The 20561-nt window shown below is 40.5% G+C and overlaps 2 protein-coding genes across 2 annotated transcripts in view; both read left to right on the top strand.

The window, feature by feature from the left end:
* Positions 1-13588, top strand: part of GUCY2C (guanylate cyclase 2C) — a 42853-nt gene extending 29265 nt beyond the window's left edge. The window contains exons 19-27 of the mRNA XM_072349832.1: positions 3106-3194; positions 4850-4941; positions 6463-6621; positions 8329-8521; positions 8839-9013; positions 9943-10041; positions 10583-10677; positions 11292-11368; positions 13414-13588. Of these exons, the coding sequence (XP_072205933.1) occupies positions 3106-3194; positions 4850-4941; positions 6463-6621; positions 8329-8521; positions 8839-9013; positions 9943-10041; positions 10583-10677; positions 11292-11368; positions 13414-13588 (1154 nt within the window). The remainder of the gene's footprint in view (positions 1-3105; positions 3195-4849; positions 4942-6462; positions 6622-8328; positions 8522-8838; positions 9014-9942; positions 10042-10582; positions 10678-11291; positions 11369-13413) is intronic.
* Positions 13589-16502: 2914 nt separating this feature from the next.
* The window catches only part of PLBD1 (phospholipase B domain containing 1), a 35758-nt gene continuing 31699 nt past the window's right edge, over positions 16503-20561 (top strand). Inside the window, exon 1 of the mRNA XM_072332594.1 lies at positions 16503-16667. Within this exon, the coding sequence (XP_072188695.1) occupies positions 16589-16667 (79 nt within the window). The 5' untranslated portion in view covers positions 16503-16588. The remainder of the gene's footprint in view (positions 16668-20561) is intronic.

The following is a 20561-nucleotide window of genomic DNA, read 5'->3' as shown; positions in this document are numbered from 1 at the left end:
TTTGTGCATGTTGTGACACTGTTTTTGAATGGCTAAAAGCACAGACAATACCAGTGCCCTGAACCCCACTAATTATTTTATATCACAATGTTATAACCACCATAAAGGCATTCTGGTTTGAGATTTTCCTAGTGATAGTAACCAACAACAAGTTTAAACACTGCCTTTGTCTCTGAGTCATTCTGAAAGATCTGCCTCACATTTGCTAAAACATCTAGAGCAGCAGCTGGCCAGTCTAACAACTCCTTTCCTGAGTAACATTTGAGAATAACATCTAAGCCAGGTTCATCATCTTACATTATTGCAAATTTATGCTCTTATCCCAGGAAATACAGTAGTTCACATAACCAACTCGTTATATATAAGTGGATGTAGGAGAGATTAGAAATACCTGTTCCGCTTTCAGAAAACTATTCAGGTCTTGGTGCTATGTGACAGATGGTCCCCTGAACTGCATCAAATAATACAGAGCAGAGAAAATAAAAGTCCTTCTACTCCCTATATTTGGGAAGAGGGAGCCAAAATCCTCATAAATACAGGAATTTTACAAACATCCCCCGTGCAGATGGAAAAAGGAAAGACTAATACTCTTCCCCTCTGATTTTGACTTGCAGAGCAAATCCATAGCAAACTGCAGTCTTCTAATCATTTAGAGCAGTTACAGCCTGCTTGTGTTAGCCTCACCCTATGTTTTCTGGCTGTTCTGAGATGTGGTGGTAACCTCACTGCTCTCTTTGAATGTGGCTTCATAGTCACAGTCTAGTTCCTTATTTTAACTTTTACCTATGTCCTAACACTGCATCTTATCATTTTAGAAAAACTGTTCAATTGAAATAGTATTAAGGTAAAACAGATGAAAGTACTTTTAGCACCTCTAGGTGTTGGCTTCCTAGTGCTGGGCATGGTGACACACAGCAGCAAGTTTAGTAAGACAGCCATAAAGCTACTGGGCTTGAAACCCAGTAAGTCCTGTGTAAGTCAGGATTTATTATAACTTGAAAGAAAAAGAAAAATCCTATTTTCCAAATCAAGAGTTTTCCATTGATTAAAAATATTATATTCTCCCAGAAGCTTTTTTTTCTAAATCATTAATGAGTGTATGGGCTATATATTGTTGATCTAATAGCTGCTGTTATTATTTGTGATTTTGATTCTGCAGCTTCAGTAAATATTTTCAGTCTGGTTTCAGCAGTTCATCAGATTTAATGTAATGAAAAGGAATGAGTTATTATATTTCATTGAAGTGGCTCCTCACTTGAACATCAGGATTCATTCATTAGACAAGACAAGGCAGCAAGAGAGTACAACATACTTACTCAAATGCCTCTGAATTTTGTTTGTGTCATCATCTAGTTTTGGGAAAGAGTAGTTCAAACTGGATGGTATCATTAATTTACAAATATCTAAGTTAGAGGGAAAAGAATGCAAAACCAGAGTCAATGGTAATGGGCAAGGAAATGTCCCTGATGCATGTTACATTCACTTAAGTGTCCTGTGAAAGTCTTTCAGTAGCTAGGCTATCAGAAATTAAGTTCTATGAGTTAGAAGAGATGATATGTTTATTTCAGTATGACTGATATAATCACTTCTCCAGGTCTTCATTGGCAGCAGCAAGGACTGTGTTCAGATTTAACAGCTGTTTACTAAAGCCTGTACTTAGCCTCCAATCCACAACTGGGAAAATTAAGCTAAATTTTCAAGTACTCACTGAACGAATTCTTTCAAAATACAAACAAATATTGATCAACTTAGTGTACAATAATATTGTTATTACTGAGTGAAAAGAAATCCCACAGGGAGGATGGGCGTACAAAACTGTATTTCTAATGTATAATGTAACTAGGTCATAGTTCTTCACTGACTTCTTTGTGAGACAGCTGTTAGACCAGCTGCTGCTCCACTCTTCTGCAGAAACACCTCATTCACTCTCAAGACTGAAATCTTGTCATGAGTGAACGTACAACTCATGCTCCTTGCTTTTTGCCACTGGCTAATTGCAGAGCTGCTAATAGCTGGTTTTACTTCCTCTTCCGGGTATATATGCAGCTTGGAAATCTATCACATTCCTCTTGCATTTGTGAGACTTACACAGGTACTACTGTCTCTTCACTCACAGGATTTGGGCTTTCCAATCTGTGTGACCCTTAAACAAAATCTCCTACTCCTTCTCCAGTCTGTAACACCGGCGCCATAAACTACTTCATTTTTTTAGGGTGATCATGCATGCTTAGACATCCCTAGCTACTCTAGACACGTACGTACCATTCTGATGACAAATCTTCCTCATCTCATTGCCTGTTTCCTTTGGCAAAATTGTCTTCCAAACATAATCAAACATCATTAATAAATATGTTTCACGCTTGCAATTTCTCTCTCTTCCTTAGAGGTCAAAAAGTTCTTCTCTTTTGGTACTCTCTTCCTTGGAAGTTCTTGAGAAAGCAATTTTTTATTATTATTTTTTTTTTTTTCTGCTTTAGCTCTTTAAGTTGTTCTGCAAATGCAGTGTTCAGAATCCAGATAACCTTCATAGAATGGATTTCATGAATAGAGTACAAATGAGCTAATAAATCCAATGTTTTTAAACCATACGTATTAATAGCTTGGTTTTAAGGAAGCTGAGCATGTGGAGGATGATTTGAACTGATCTACTGAGAATTGTAGGTCTCCATGCTTTTGATTAAGTTGTAATATTCTAGTGGGGTTCTTGCATGTTTTTTTACTAAAGCTATAGCTTAGGCTGAGAGGCATGCTACTAATACCTAATGTTCTTTTGGGAGGATGCCGTAACCATATCTACCGTGACCAACAAATACTCGAGTACATTCCTATTAATTTTGCTTTCAGGGCCATTCAAGCCAGCCTGTTACAATCTTAAAACATGTTATTAGAAAAGCTCCTGAATTGAAATTCACATCAAAGAGAAGGGAACCACCTTCAATGTTTTGTTAGAGCAGTAACTTGTAACACATTATAGGATGGTATACAAAAGGAATGTTTTTCCTAGTTTTGTTTGTTTGTTTGTTTTTGTTTTTTTTTTCCCCCTTTAATTAAAACTTTTTTTTTTTTTTTTTTTTTTTTTTTTTTTTTTTTTCTTTCTTTCTTCAGAGAAACTTTACAGAGTGGAGAATGACAAAGGAATGAAGCCTTTCCGACCAGACCTATCCTTAGAAACAGTGGGAGAAAGAGAGATGGAAGTAAGCTAATCATTAGCACAGTCATTTTCTGTGTGAAAGGTAGAAGTTTCACCCAAACTAGTGCTCATGATCACAAGAGGATGAAGCTATGCGGGTTTTATGCCAAATGCCTTAACTTCATGGGAAGAAACAGTATTCTATAGTTGTTACCAGTGAAAAACTAGTAACTACTTTTTTTTTTTTCCTCCTTAAATGCAGTATTTTAGTATTTTAGTTTTTTTTCTAGTGATAGTTTAAAAACTAAATCATGTTAAAAGTAGATCCCTCATCAATTTGAACTTTTTGTTAAGTTGGTTATCTTGAAAAAAGGCAAATCTACTCAACAGTGCTCCCCCGTCTCTCTAGAATTTGCAATGAGCTATATTCGAGTCAAAAGAGGTCTTAAAAAGTGAACTTGTGCTTACCTATTTTAGTGTACTCTTAGGGCTGAGAACAGCTAGCTATTTCATAAGGAGAGTGGTGATATATATAATGATATATGAAAAATTACTTATCATCATGTAGTGAGGGCTGTATATCATATATGTGTGGGAAAGTAGCAGTCTGATCTGCATAGGAAAGGGTCTGGGATGGATCAGTTTTCTGATCCAGTGTACGATGCACTCACAAAGAGACTGTGTTGCAATAATTCAGGGAAGGACTATCATTATCTTTTGAAAGTACTCTCAAGTAGTAGTGTTGCTTACTTATCTTTGTATTACAGTGGTGTGTCTTTTGAAATCTGGTATTATTCCAGGGTGCTAAACTGATATATGAACTTTAAATAATGCATGAGGACAACAAGGATCTCAGGGGAACTGGTGGCAGTACAACACATTTCACAGAGGATTCATCCCACCTATCTTCAGATATCTACAAGCTGTATATCTCATTCTGATCGAGCCGTAATAGGTCCCTTTAGCATCTGATAAGAGAATACTCATCCATATGACTATTTGGACCTATTTTATATTTTTAGATCAAGATGCCTTTCTCTCTACTGATTACAAATGTTATCCAGGGTAGCTTTGCCAGCTTGTAAACAAAACTACAAGTGGCATTTGCCTCAAGTAGCTTTAGACATCAGCAATGCACATATCTGTATTTGAGCCACTCACTCTCTAGATTCTGGGAAAAAAAAAAAAAATCAACACTTACAAGGTGCTACTCTTTTGATTTCTTCTGGATAGCTTTACAGTGGGATGAATGGGACTTCAATGTACCTCTTTTCATGTAGCCCCTTAGACTTGTTGCTCAGGTGCAGAGGTCTGTATTGCAGACATCAGCATATTCAGTTGATGAACCCCATTGTTTCTGCCTGAGTCACCAGTTGCAGAGAATTCCCAAACTCAAAGTACTGGAAATAAATTACCTCAGCATTTACTTCCGTGTCAGTAACCACACCTGGCATCAGTTGCAAGATGAGGTCCATTTACATGTCTTTCATTTACATACTGCAAATTCAACCGAAGATCGTGTCACTAGCCACCACAGAGTTAAGTTTCAGATGCCTGCAATGAATGTCCCAACCATAGATTCATAACAGTTAGTCACACATTTCAATATGTTGCTTATCTAGAGTAACTGGAAATTCCCTTATGAAGTAGTGCTATTTAGCTCCATTATCTTTCTATATCCACTACTCTGTTGAACTTTCCTTAAATTTTCATTTGAAGGTATACACACTAGTGAAGAACTGCTGGGAGGAAGATCCAGAGAAAAGACCTGACTTTAAGAAAATTGAAAATATTCTGGCTAAAATATTCAGGTGAGCATCTGGGGCTGAGTTTTTCAAGTTGCTCCAAACTCCTTCTGGGTGAAAGAAAGCTTGTATTTTTAAGTATGTAAGCTGATGTTAATACAGTCCAATTAGTACCTTTGCTTTGATTTATTCTTTGCCACATAAGTAAGTGAGCACATGCATTTGTGTATGTACACATGTGAACGTGTGCAGTTATGCATGTATTAGCTGAGTGAGGGTGAGATGATCACCATACCTTAAATTGGTACATTGTGAAAGTAGCAAGCTGGATAATTAGAGATTCAAGCCATTCAAGTAATTTACCTCCTGTCTCTAGTCAGGAGTTGGATAGTGAGTCATGTTGTCTAAGTTTTGGGAAATAAAGGCACATAAATTAATGTTTGGCAGATGATGAGAAAGTTTGGATGAGCTGAGTTGGCCATAAATGGCCATTCAGATGGTCTCAGATTGAGCTGACTAAAGGTGTTGTGTTGTACCTCGTCAGAGGAATTAATCATGGGGTTTTGTAGGTATAAAGTTTCAGGATAATAAAAGCCATACTTGAGTAAAACCTAAAAGGTATTACAGACCTTTCACCTGGCTGCTGCTATGTTGTTCCTACACAGTTTAGTCTGAATTGATTAGTTAGATATCCAAACAGTGAGCTTTTAATCACTCTCTTTGGAAATTGCTTCCTAGTTTTGAAAATTCTCATCATCCAATGCTAATATTATTTTACACTTTCCATGGGCAGAAAGAAAACTACACTATGCAAAACCAAATGAATCAATTGTGTGAATCAGGCTGCAGATGAATGGAAAGATGTAGCTTGTTCATTTCCTAAGCCTCCATCCTATAAGAGATTGGAGAGTGCCTCCTACCACATGCAATGAGGTGTTCTTCTCATGACCAGTCTCAGTGTATCTGTCACAGGAACACTTGTCTAAAGTAAGAGTGGCTTTAAAGTCTGGTTAGAAAGAACTGGTATTTCCAGTGAGTCTAGCCCTGCCTACTTTCAGACTACTCAGACAAATGGGTTATGAGTAGCCCATGTTACTGTGCTTCTGCTTCTAGCAATAACGCTTCTGACTGGAATCTGCTGAATCTTGTGATCAAAACTGACTACTGAATTGCTAATTGTTTCATTGAATTGTTCTGGCTTCCACAAGAGGTAGCCCCAAGATGGTCCTAGTCTTTCTGTCTAAAATCCCCATTTAAATGTTACATGCAGTTTTCTATCCACCTTCTTTAGCTTCCTCTTGGGATTTGAGCTGGCACAAATTAATGTTTATGGATTACCCAAGGTAACCTGGACTTGGAAGTATTATCAGGGTTATGATTTGAAAGTGCTTTAAGAATTAACAGCTCTGAGTGACAAGTATGGGGCACAGACATTTAATTCATAAGTCCTCCAAGCAATAACAACAAATAAAGCATTTTAAGCACTTTCATTCTATTTGTACAGAAGCTGAGTTTTGTTTGCCTCTCTCAACAATATGCTTTCATCATCCTTTGTTTTTGGCTCCCATGCATTTTTGTTATTCCCAGTAATTACCATGGCCAGACCAATGAAAGCTACATGGATACCCTGATCCGACGCCTACAGCTGTATTCCCGGAACCTGGAGCACCTGGTGGAGGAGAGGACAGAGCTCTACAAAGCAGAGCGAGACAGAGCAGACAGGCTTAATTTCATGTTACTTCCAAGGTTAGTATTGAGCAGAAGGACTTTTACTGACGTTTTATTTATATATATTACCCAATTCTTGGAGAGTGAATGGTAGGATTAATATTGATCTTATATTTCTTCAATTTACAGAGAAAAATGCTACTTCCTCTGTTCTAATTCTCCCCACCTTACAGACAAAATGTCACATTTAAGAGGTGCCATCAATCCTTTTTTCTGTCTCTCTGTTCGGCTCATTTGAGGACAGGGGTAGGAGGCAGAGAAAACGTGGCTTTCTTTGCACAGACAAAATCATAGACTTTCTATAGACTTTTAATCCTGGTCTGATCTCCCATAAAGATAATTTCCATACCTGTGTTAAACCCTTGCCTAAGCCTCTGATTAAGCTCGGGATTTAAATGTGTTGTTAGAGTTAAAAAGATTTACTGAACTACTGCCTTAATTATGAAAAAATAGTGGGAGCTCAGATAAACTATATCTCATATACAGTTACAGCAGTGATGATTTAAGCCAAGGAAGAGAAAGGTTTCAGTTGGGAAGCCAATGTAAAGTATCTTTATTTATTTGCAAAATGTATTTGCCTGGAAAAGTATGGAATTGCATTGAGGCCACCCTTTCTCATTTCTTGTTAAGGCTGATGGTGTCAGATATACAACACTGTATCATGACTGACACACTTTCAAGCTTGTGTGTACCACCCTAGCCCAGAAAAGTGCATGCCCTACTTGAAAGCTACTGACACTGAAAAAGCGTTTCCTAAATGAAGATGAACTCTATCAGTTCATCTTGTTTTATCAGTATATTGATCTGTTCAACAACTTGGCCACATTTTGAAGTACTGAAAACTTTCTATTTTACATAATCATGGTAAATTCTAATAGACAAACAGGTAAACCAGTCTGCTCAACAGCTGTATTCTCTTCAACAGGAAGGTATTCAGAAAACATGCAAATGTGCAAAGTGACACTGCATTTAATGCACAAAACTGTCAAGTGCTCAACAAACAGCCCAGAAAGATGAGAAAGCTGTGTCTACTCACCATTAGTATGCACAATTTCATTCTGCGCACATCTGTGATGGAGGCTGGTTATTCTCTCTATTTTCCTCAATTGCTTGTAGGATGCAGCTGGAATCCTAAAGCTTTATAAAGGTTTAGTTTTTTTCTCCTTGACATTATGGAGTCAACTATCCTGCAAATTCAGAAGCAGGTAGTGTGAAGAGCTGCTGTGACTGTCAGATGTGACGACAACCTTACTTTAATCTTTTTCTTAATACCAATACAAAAAATATTATCCCATTCCAAGATATTCTGAAGTCCTTAGGGCAGAAGGGCACAGGTATGTATAAGGACATGGAGAGTGACTTATTTGTCACAAATTTCCTTCCCCTTAATTTGATCTTGATAGGCAGGAAAGAAGAGTGAATCACTGAGGTCTCCATTCTCTTATGGAGTTTCACTCCGAAGCAGTACTTGGACCCCTTATCTTCCTCAGCCTTTCCTTATGCAGAGGATTTTGCAAGAGTGTAGCGCATTAACTGATTTTAGTACATGCTGAGATCCCTGGATGAAAGGCATTATGGACATCTAATATGCTATTACATTGGCAGTTTTCAGCAAACAGTTTGATGTTTCCTACCCAGAAAGCAATGATGCAGTTGAGTTGTGTGAGAAAATACCTTTAATGTTAAACACTGTTTTCTGTCTTCCTGCCTTCTCTATTTTTACAGGCCAGTAGTAAAATCTTTGAAGGAGACTGGCCTGGTAGAGCCAGAGTTATTTGAAGAAGTCACTATCTACTTCAGTGACATTGTTGGCTTCACCACACTCTGCAAATACAGCACCCCTATGGAGGTAGTAGATATGCTGAATGACATCTACAAGAACTTTGATCACATTCTTGACCATCATGATGTTTACAAGGTGATTAGCTCCTCACTTTTGCTCAGTTAACATCCAAACAACGCAGAAATCTAACAGGCCTACATTACCTCATTTCAGTATGTTTGTGTGCCAGCTTAGAGCAAATTTTATATAAAAGGTGGTCACAGATTCCTTAAGTGAAATGCCATGTATAGTCATAAGTACTTATACACAAAAAGGTGTTAGCTACCTTAAACTAAATAATCCTGCTGACTAGGAACCAGGTTTAATCATGAACAAGATAATATGATGAAACCTTTCTGCTCTCAACCAAGTATGTTCTTTGCATGCTGTGATTACTAATTGTGTTTTCACAGGTAGAGACCATTGGTGATGCTTACATGGTAGTGAGTGGTTTACCAAAGAGGAATGGCAACCGACACGCAGTAGACATCTCCATGATGGCTTTGGATATCCTTAGCTTCATAGGATCCTTTGAGCTGCGACACCTGCCTGGTCTGCCTGTTTGGATTCGCATTGGAATTCACTCTGGTACAGTGGTGCTAGATCAGCAATGACAATCTAGTTGCCTTGTTTTTGAACTTAACAGAACAGATATCCATGGAAGTTGTGGGTGGATATCAGACACAACTACTTTCCTTATTAAGAACAAGGTTGAAAATAATATTCCCGGGGGAAGGTTAACAGAAGTAAATAAACCACTAGTTTGTTCCTGTTTAGTGAAATAGCCCATATCTGTTCATTCATGGCTTATATCAGTACCTCTTATGAGCAACTGTCATTGCTCCTGACCAAAATGTCCTTCCCTGACCAAAATGTCCTGTCCTTCCCTGACTAAAATGGAAATCATCCATGGCCACACATGCTTGTCTCGCCACAGAAAACAGGCCTTTCTCTTATGCTTTTGGAGACAAAATTCTGATTGCGCTTATGTGGGAATTCATGCTTCAGTGAATCCAGAAAAATATTTATTCTCTAAGAGAAACTGATTAACAATCTCAAGGACTTTGGGAAATCATCTTTCATTTTTGCTTGTTTTAACAGTTATCTAAGCAACTGGCGAAGGAGGAAATTAACAGTGAAAGAAACTGGGTGCTGGAATACCTCTTGAGGCAATAATATGGAACCCCTCTATAATCAAGCTTATTCTCTATTTCTTTTGCTTCCAAAACTGGCAGTAATTGTATTTTCTCCTGCACAGAGATTATGTTTAAATACAGTTAATACTGTCCAGCTATGTACTATTTTGTTCTAATTGTGTTCTGCAAGACAAGCAGAGCTAGGCCTGGTTTGGAGAGGAATGGGAGATGTCCAGATAGCTTAGTGGTAGAAAGCAATGCCATTGGTGAGGAACACATTGTTCCAGTAGGTACTGCAATGTTCTGCAACAGGGAGAGACACCTTTCAAGCTAGTAGCCTCTTGACCAACCTTTTGTTCATTCTATGAATCCCATTTCTAGGTCCATGTGCAGCTGGTGTGGTAGGAATAAAAATGCCTCGTTACTGTTTGTTTGGAGATACAGTGAACACAGCTTCACGGATGGAATCTACTGGCTTGCGTAAGGATTTAAGTTCATCTGTCCGTATAACAGGGCCAAAGGCTATTGACTAAAGTGTCTGTTTTCAGCTGAGAACAATTTTTAATGAGCTTGCAGATGTTTCAAAGATGAACCCCTATTCATTCTAATTACCAGTTGTTACACTGTCCTGTTGGGCAGTGAAGAATGGTTCCTTGTTCCTGCTCCAGTGCTGCTAACAGGGAGTATGTAGTCTGTTTTTTGCTGGCTGAGTTTCTCTGAAGATATACTACTGATGTGTTTGGGATTTAATTTTACTGTATGAATGCTAGATTTCAGTTCAACCTAATTGCATTGCAGTTTTGTTGTGTAAATATGTTGACTGTATATTTTAAGTTGAAACAATTATTTCTTCAACTACACTGTTAGGGACCTTTGCCAAGAGCCGACTTACCTTCCTTCTGCCCAGTGTCTTCATATGACTGTTCTCTTTGTGAGATCCTTCCCAAATATTCTCTTCCCTTTTGGCATGTAAACACTACAGATATACCTCCAGACTGAGCTTTCATTGTCTATTTCTTAGCTTTAAGGATTCATGTAAGTGGTTCCACGATTGCCATCCTGAAAAGAACAGACTGTCGATTCCAGTATGAAATGAGAGGAGAAACATACTTGAAGGTAACCTTTACCATGCACATGCACAGAGAAACGAAATAGTATAAAAGCATTACATAGCTTAGAGTACCTGCAGCTTAATTAACAGCTACGGAACAAGGGTCACAGAACAATCAGTACCATAAGCTCAAGTTGTTGAAGACACTTCTGTCACATCAGTGAAGGCAATGAAAAGCTGCCCAAGTGAAAAATTAAAATAACATAAAGATGAAGGGAATAAATGAAACATATGACTGAAAGTTACAGAGTAATGGTAATGGCAAATTGAGCTGATGGAAGAGAAGCTGAATCTATTGTTAATTTGCTCTTGCTCTGATACCTGACTGTCTACCTACATATCTGTTTTGGTCTGTGTAACTTGGCACTGATGTCTGTACTTGGGAGCTGACAGCAGGTAGCACAGCTCATCTCTCCCATGGTTTCAGGTCATAGAACAAGTGAATGTTCAGCTGCATTTCACCCCTCATTTTTCTTTCCACATCTGATTTTTTATCCTTTGCTGCAAGCAAAGGCAAACACAGCAGTGTGCAATATAGAATTATTTAAGTAAATGAACTACAGGAAATTGCAATCTAATCTCTAAATTGTGCTTTCTCTTCTTTGTCTTGCCTATTTAGGGCAGAGGAACTGAGATTACCTACTGGTTGACGGGTATTGAAGACAAGGAATATAATCTCCCGACACCTCCTTCAGTGTAAGCTGCTTTTTATACATGGAAAGGAAAGAGAAATTCACAGTCTTTGAACTTTAGACTTAACTGTTCTTCTTTGGAGCTTGAGGATATAAGCATGTAAATATTCATGACAGTATTAGGCTTGGGACTATGCACGTGCTGCAGGCTGTTTGGGTGCTTAACGGGTTCATTTCATTGGAAGGGAAATAAGACTTGTAGGGCAACTTGCTGATGTGATAAATGCAGGAGATAGACATACAAATTAAAAATATTAATATTCCCTATAATATGACATCATTTGTTTTGTAAATATATGTACACAAGTGATACACAATGCAATTACTCACTGCTTGCTGACCAATACCCTGAGCAGCGATTGCCCTCGTGGCTTACTTCCCACAGTCCCAAAGTTTTCACATGAGGCTATATAGTATGGGATATCCCTTTGGTCAGTTTAGGGCAGCTGTCCAGGTTCTGCCCCCTCCCAGCTCCTTGTACCTCTTCATTCCCCTGCTGGCAGGGCAGTGTGAGAAGCTGAAAAACTGGAATGTCCTTGGCTCTGTGTGGCACTGCACAGCAACAACTAAAATGTCAGTCCGTTATCAATACTGTTTTTTTCCCCAAAGCCAAACCACAATGTCATAGCAGACACAATGAAGAAAATAACTTTGTCCCATCTGAAACAAGGACAATTCTCCAAAAATTTAACCCTAATTGTACCTGCGTGCCACACTACACACTACTGCTACAGGATAGCTGCAACTCAAATGTGCAAATCTCTAATATATATATATATATGTTTATATATATATAAATCTCTAATATATATATATCTCTAATTTGAACAAATTCTTACTTTTCAGCATATAAGAGCATAGTATATTTAACAAGAGAAAAAGAAGAGGCTGATGTATTGGAACTGAGCTGTAATATGCATTAATACTAAATAAAATATAATAATAGTGGGAATATTGTTTTTGAGAAATAGTGCAGAACTGAAGTTAGGATGACTGTCTTCATTGCATCTGTATTTGGCATGGGAGTACTCCATTTGTTCCTGTTAACTCACTAGAACATGGAATTTCTCCACTTTTCTATTCTTGTGTACAGTCACTTCACCAAACAGGGATTTGCTGCTATCTGCTTTGAAATAACAGTGTTCAGTACAACCTGAAGCAGTTATATTGCAAACCATACTTTGCTGAATACACTGGGATCTATTATGGTGAAAGGCATAAGTACATAACCTTGTTTCCTGCCCATTTATTCCTATCTACCTAAAAGAAAAGAGATGACTGGGAGAAAGATGAAGTTTTTATTTCATGACATTTGCAAAATAGAAATGATCATGATTTTAATCTGCTACAGAATCTCATAACCTTAGTTTTATTTAATGGCAAATACAAGTGTTTGTCACTGTGCTGAGCGAGAAAAACCAACAGACCTGTTTATACGGTACATCTCTTTGAAATCTCAGACCTCCTTTTCTGAATTAAAATGATCAGTTGAGAGTATGAGAATGCTTGAATTGGCAGCTGTTCTGAAATTCAACTATTGAAAATACCTCTTGAGCTGGATCGCTGTCCTCAGTGATGTTTTGGTTTTCACTTCCTAGTTTTAGACTCTGTCTGACAGAACTGCTCCTTAAAATTCTCATATAAAGGGTACTCCAGTAAAAAGGTAGTAGTTCTGTTACTGAAGACCACCCGAAGTTGATTAGTGGGAGTACTGGTACAAATAATGGTGCTGAGAAATAGAATCCGCTTTAATTGGGAGCGCATTTAATTGATGTTTTCTTTTTCATGCAAATAATGCTAATTTTATTTCAGGTGATGACGCTTCTACAAATCTCTGTCAAGATGGTAATCAGTGCTGTATAGGAAAATTGCATGTAATTCCTCAGTTATATTCCCAAATCCAAAACCTGGATCTAAAACCTTTATCTCAGTAGTGTGTCAATGATGTCCATCTCAGTGTGGGACAGCAATGTTCAAAGAACACTGGAGATCTAGGGATCACAAAAAGCATGCCAGCCCGTGACCTTTTTTTCATTCTGTTGCTTTCAGGGAGAATCAGCAGCAGTTAAAAGATGACATAGCAGAGATGATAACCAAAATTCTTCAGAAAAGAGAAACCGAAGGGTTCAGGACCACAGAGATTAAACGGGTAGCAAGCTACAGAACAGGCACCCTGGAATACTTGCAGCTGGCCAGCACAGATAATTCTGCTACATATCTTTAAGACTGGATGTCTAGCATGACTTACAAAGCTACAGCAACTCCCAGGAGTACTTCATATAAAGGCTGGAGGCTTATGTTCTCAGCTGGAAGAGAAAGAAAATACCTTTCAAGGCAACCTTGCTACCACTCAACCTGCTAGCAGTACATCAAACCTCTCTTCTCTGTCATGTCCAAATTGTTAGATGGTTTCATCAGGAGACGTGCAACCTGATTTGAGAGAAATAAGACCTGAGGATACCTTACCTGTTCTGGTTTGTTTTTTAAAGGTGATAGCCTGTTCAATAATTCACTTCTGAAATATTCACAGCATAGCCTTAATTCCTCATGATTTTCAAACGTTGTATTTAATTTGTAGTTTTTATTTTAAGAAAGCTTTGCTGTAAGATATTTGAAAATAACATTAAACATACTGTGTAAGTCCTGGATATTTGCCCTTTTGGTGCTTTTGTGTTTTTTGTTTTTTTTTTTTTTTTCCTGCAGTTTTCCCCTCTGCCTCCCACATTTTGTTTAGCCAAGATGTTTTTCTTAAGGAGATAGCACTTCCATTATTCACCTTGGGAGATAATTCCAGAATCTGTATGGTTTATAAAGCTTATCTGAATGTCTTAATTCTGAAAAATCAAACAGCAAATCTCGCTTAGCAGACCCTTTCCTATCTTTCCTCCGCCTCTGTTTGTGACCCCAAACCAGAAGTGCAACAGAAATGAAGAGAAAAAACTTCTCCATGTTTTTCAAATCTCTGGAAGTTTCGGTTCAACTTTTGGATGAAGTTTCACCACGAGGCAGAACTCACATTTTACTGAGATGACTCACTCGTGAACTGCTACGCGGCATTTATTAACACTCACATTTTAAATGCAGCCAAAGAACAGGGGACGTGCATCGAAGAAAATCAACATTCCCATGAAGAGATAACAAGTAGCGAGCAGAATTTTTGCAAAAGGTTTTTGTGCATTGATGGCTTTCAAAGCAGAGCTACTTCTTTCATCAGGTGTCAAATACTGGTCAGTATTCAAACTGTACATTTCGGTATATGATTTTCCCCCAAACCATTCTTTTATGGTTTTGAACAGCAATTCTATCCAAGTAAACAGTCTTAAAAAGAGTGAGTTGCCTACGTTTTGTCTTTGTCAACCTCAGTTTGCTTTTTGCAAACTCACAAAAAGCCCCGCGCCCAAAATGAAACTCAATAGAACAAGCAACGTGTAAATATATACAAGCTATAAAATTAAATCAGGTTATGCTGTAAGGCTTCTAATGTTGCTTGATGAATGTAAATTTCTATAGACAGGAGTACATTATAGACAGAAATAGCAGACAGCCTGTAACCAACAGCTACCAGTTTCAGATTCTGTGTTAGCAGTCTTTAAGCTGGGCTGGCACTAAGAACATGCCACTACCTTTCCTGTCTGTGCCCTAATGGAACATCTCACTCGGATGAGGACTGAAAAAAAATGAATGGTATTCTAAAACTGGTATGCACTGAAAAGAATATCAGTACAGTAGAAAAACATAAAGCCAGCATGCCTGCTATTTCCTGGCCCAAGATGCCAATCAAGAAGCTTCGTCTCTATGTCTACATTCCTTGGTGAGGTGATACTTGGCACTATAGGTCTATTCTGGTTGCTGTATCTGATCCACTCAGCAAATGCAGCTATACTGCAGGGACAAGTGTTGGACTCCTGCTTCCTTAAGCGGAGTTGTTCTGCTCTTTGTAAGTCTACACGGGTTCCATCAGTGATGCTCCTGAGATATGAACTATTCAGCAAATATCAGCTGACATTGGGATAGTTCATTTAGACACTGTCTGGTGTTCTGGTTTCTCTTTCCTGCACTCTACAGATCATAAATGTCATGTAATTCTGTGCAGATAATTAGGAACTTCAAGAATTAATGGATTGACTTTTCTGGCATGTTTGTTTTCTGCGTGGTTCTGTTCCTGTGTATGTCTGTCACCCATACATCACAACTACTGATAAAAAAAATTCACCTTCTTTTTGATTTGAATCTGTCTTGGATTCGATATCTTATCACTGCATTTTGTTATTAAATGTTGGATTAAAGAGCCTTCTGCCGTCAGAAAACTGTCACCAAACCACAGAATGGTTTGGGTTGGAGGTGACCTTAAAACTCACCCAGTCCCACCTTGTGCCATGGGCAGGGCTGCTACCCCCCAGCTCAGGCTGCCCAGGGCCCCAACCAACCTGGCCTTGAACCTCCAGGGATGGGGCACCCACAGGGAATGGCCATAGTTGTAAGCCCTAAGGAAAGTGCTCTCTCTCATTCTTTTTCTGCAGGGAAATGCACAGTGATTTGCCTTAACAGGGCTGAAAGATGCCCGTCCACTTTGTAAAAGACGTGGTCCGTCCACTTTGCTAAAGACGTGGTTTGATAAGACACGATGTTAACTCTTGCTGCTTTCCTGGAGTGTTCTCTGGCAACCCCTGGAGGTCGGTCAGCCTGGGGGGCTGGCAGAGTCAGGTCTGGGCTGTCCCACCGTGGTGTTGTGCCTCTCGAGGCTAGTCAGCGTTGAGAGGAGGCCTGAGCTTGCCCAGCAGTGAACCCCATCTGCCAGCTCGGCTCTGGGGGTTCTGAAAACAAATTCTGCGCCCTAAAACACAGCCGGGTCTCAGCACGACACCTTCCACCATCTCCTCCAGAGGGCTGCGAGACAGCCGGGCCCGGAGAGCAGCGTAGGGGCCAAGCCCTCGAGGCGGCTGGACGAGAGGAGCCCCTGCGGCGCCCGCGAGCCCCGGGGCCACCACGAAGCGACTTGGGAGGGGGCAGAGTGGGCCGATAAGCAACCGCCGCTTCCCGGGAGGGGAAAGGACGCCGAGCTGCTGGGGTTACCCTTGTCCCGGTGGGGCCACCCCCAGCACGGGGGCGTCGGGGCGGGCGCCGGAGGAGGCGGGGGCAGCGGCGAGACCTGCCCTGAGTGAGGGAACTTCTTAAAGTCCCGCCGCCTCCTGGTGCCCAGAGGAGACGCGGGGGAGCGAGCAGCATGGCCCGGCTCGGCAGCGGCCCGCTGTGCTGCTGCTGGGGGCTCGTCCTCGTATGGGCGGTGGCGGGGGGCCGAGCAGGTGAGGCGGGCGGCTCTCGGGACGGCGGCGGGGTCTCGCCCCGGAGCCTTCGTGTCGGGGCGGTCGGGGTACTGCGGAGCTGCCTGGCGGCCGGGGGCGCTGTCCCGGCCCGGCTACCGAACAGGCGCTGCGCCTTGTGCCGGGGTAAGGGGCGGTTGTGACGCCCGGGGAGCGGCTGCGGCGATAAATGCGTTGCTCAGGAGGCGGTGAGGCGCTGGCACAGCTGCCCAGAGAGCTGTGGGTGCCCCATCCCTGGAAGTTCAAGGACAGGTTGGATGGGGCCCTGGGCAGCTGGAGCTTGGGGGTGGCAGCCCTGCCCACAGCACGGGGTAGGAGTGGGTGGGCTTTGAGGTCGCTTCTGACCTAAACCGTTCGTTCATTATATGAAATCTTTTAGGAGGTTCCTGGTTCACTAATTAATTGCTTACAGAACAAGGGAAAGTTCATGTGACAACTGTTTTAACATGTCTACGTTGTTACGAGCATCTCATTTGGTGGACAGCCCTATCTCATCTTGGAGACCTGTTTTTTTTCAAACCTTAATGTTGAACCTAATGAAGATGAGAATGGATGTATCGCACTTGGGCCAGGGTAGGCCTAGGCACATATACAAACTGGCAGGACTCATCAGGGGTAGCCGTGCAGAGAAGGAATTGGGGGTCCTGATGGGTGAAAAGCTGGACGCGAGTCAGGAGTGTGTGCTGGTGGCCTGGAAGGCCAACAGTGCCCTGGGCTGCATCAAAAGAGGAGTGCCAGCAGGGAGAGAGAGGGGATTGTCCCCATCTGCTCTGCCCTTGTGAGGCCCAGCTGGAGTACTGCCCAAGAAGGATGTGGAGCTGTTGGAGTGGGTCCAGAGGAGGTCATGAAGATGCTCAGAGGGCTGGAGCACCTTTCCTATGGAGACAGGCCGAGGGAGCTGGGCTTGTTCAGCATGGAGAAGAGAAGGCTGTGGGGAGACCTCACTGAGGCATTCCAGTACTTGAAGGGAGCTTATAAGCAGGAGGACTGACATTTTACATGGGCAAATAGGGATAGGGCATGAGGGGACAGTTTTAAGCCATGAGAGGAGGAAATTCTTTGCCCAGACAGTGGTGAGGTGCTGGCACAGGCTGCCCAGGGAAGCTATGACCCCGGAGGTTGAAGGCTAGTTTGGATGGAGCCCTGGGAAGCCTGAGCTCGTGGGTGGCAGCCCTGCCCATGGCACGGGGTGGGACTGCGTGGGCTTTGAGGTCCTTTCTGACCTAAACTGTTCTATGATTCTATGAATCGGCAAAAACTTTCATTACTGCATTAGCAGGACTTAAGGAAGAATCAAGCATGGAGCATGCGGAAAGAAGTGAAAGGAAATTCAGGGTATAAAGTAGTTTAAGCTAATACTTTACTGATTCCTCACATCATAATTGAAATAGGCAAATAGGAGAGACTATTAAGCAATGTATGGAAGTGCCTTTGGGCTATTTAATAGAACAAATTTAGCTTTCAACATTGTGAATTTTCTGGTTGTTTTGTTTTGTTTTCTCTACCTTTGTTCATTGTTCATTAGTATCATGAACTCCTTGAGGATTCTTCATTGTGCAATCTGGAAAGTGTTTCTGGAGAACGTTCTCTGGTAAAAATCACTGAAAATTAGGGACTAAAATTAACGAAGCTACTTGAGAAACAACTGCTTTTGTTTCCTCTGTGGATGATGTACGCTGGGGATGTGCAGTTTTGGCAAGTATCACATTCACAAGCATCCTTGTGAACATGAAAACCATACAAAATTGAAACTCCTAAATCACAGTTCACACATTTCAGTATTGCCTCTCTCTCCAGTGAGCAGAAATCAGGGGATTAGGCTTCAAATAATGATAGGCTTGTTGAAGGCAAATTGAAAAATTACTTAAAATGTATAAGGAGATAGGATTAATTAAGGCTGGTAGAATAGAAAACACAAGTAACTTCTGTTCAAGAAGAACAAGAATGCATTTCATTCGTCGATTGAAAATGACTAGCTTTCATGTTAAGTGCCTTTGTGGTTTAAGCTAATCTCTAGAGAAAGCCTGTAGTACTTAATGTTCATTTTGTAATGAATTCTGGTCATAACTGTAGTGTGAAACCTCACTTGTTCTTCAGGGGGGTGCAACCTTTCTGAACAGTTAGGAGGCTGGTTCTAAAATTTCATTGGGAAAATAGGGCAAGTTGTTTCAAATTACAAAATTGAACTGAAATATCAGATGCTTCTTACATGGAATTACGTATCAGATTCTTCTGACACATGGAATGAACAACTGACTGAACATCAGTTGTAGGGCGGGCTGTACTAATAAAGGGGAGATGTGAAACTCTGCTTTATTTTAATGGCTCCAGGTTGTGCAAGAATCGTTTTCAGTGAAACAGGAAAAGGAAAGTGAATGGGTGGGATCTAATAACTACATTGTAAGACCTCCACCAAAAAAAATTCCTCATCTTTCAAGAGCCGGAAATAAAAATAAGCATGTAAAATAGAGATTAAAAACAGCTGAGGAATCCAGTGGTTTTCCTACTCTGACTTAATTTAGTCAGATGTAACCTGAAATGCATGAAATGGTTGAAAATATTCCCAGTGCTGTCTCTATTGCTTGTGAGTACTTAAACTAAGGACAAATAGTAATGTTAACTCTGACCCCCAAACCTTGTAGCTGTTTCACTTGCAGGGAAGAGGGAGTTCTGTTAACTTCTGCAGTCAGAAGTCTAGTAAGCTGTCCAGATGTATGTATGTTTTAAAAACAAAGCATAAGAAAAAGCTGCTCTCAAGGTGTGTCGGGTGCTATTTCTGTATTTTTAATGTATTTAATAAATATAAGAGATAGCTATTGAATAGCACATGTTAGATGCTCTTGGGTCGTCTTGCTGGATTATTCATTTTCTGTCTATCCACCCTGTCCTTTCCCTGCACGTTACTGCTAGGTACCATTGTTTCTGATCTACAGCTGAAATATCTTCATTTTCCAGGGTATGATCTTGGCAAAAGGCAGCTACTTCTCACATGGTGAAGAAATCCCAGTTCTCTGCCAACTGTATTCCTGTTTCTGGATTTTTATTTGGCAATAGCATCAATATGTCTGTAAGAACAGGCAACTTCAGGAAAGGTTCTTCCCAGTCCCTGCAGCCTGCAGACAAGAGAAGGAACATTTACTTATTTACATACTTGTTCTGTCATTGCAGTTCTGCACTTCTGTCCCCAATCTTGCAGTGCATTGGCAGCTGTGTTGGAGCTGTGTGTTGCTGATGCTACACAGACAGTTCTGGCTCCATTGACCTGCCATTCTCCTGGGGACGCCGAGTCGTTTGTTGCAGTAAATAGTATCTGCTTCTGCTTTTTTCTTGGGTTACCCCTACTAAGCAGTACTGATAAGGAATTGCCATAAGTTATCACAGTCATTTCTGCTCTTCAGAGCCCTGAGAGAAGAAGTAAGTTAACATTTAGCAGTGTTCTCTGCTACACAGTGAGTTCTGTGATGAAAGGATGATTTCTAGATTAATGGAGACATCACACTTGATTCGTATGTAAGGCATTACCAACACAACTGCTGGGATAGGATATATTAAGATCTCTGCATCATCCGCCCAAAATAAAAATGCTGGCATTATACTACGGAGAGGTTCATGGTGTTAAAGGACACGTAAGGGATTGTTTGGAATTCTGAACAGTTTGTTCTTAGGTATCTGTATTCTGTTTGTATGTTTTGGTTCTGGATGGTTTTCTTGCTAAAGGTAGAACTGCTTGTTTAGATGAATAAGTAACAATTGTGACAGTGATAGGAAGTGCTTCAATTATGGGAAAGTGTAAACTTAAGTGCACACCAATTTATAAGGTGTGATTTTAGATCTACCTTCAGCAACATAAAGCCTTATCTTGTAAATTATAACAGT

This window comes from Excalfactoria chinensis, chromosome 1, assembly GCF_039878825.1.
Source record: "Excalfactoria chinensis isolate bCotChi1 chromosome 1, bCotChi1.hap2, whole genome shotgun sequence".
Taxonomy (NCBI): domain Eukaryota; kingdom Metazoa; phylum Chordata; class Aves; order Galliformes; family Phasianidae; genus Excalfactoria; species Excalfactoria chinensis.
Note: the sequence above shows the minus strand (reverse complement) of the source record. Positions and strands in the feature narration are given on the sequence as shown.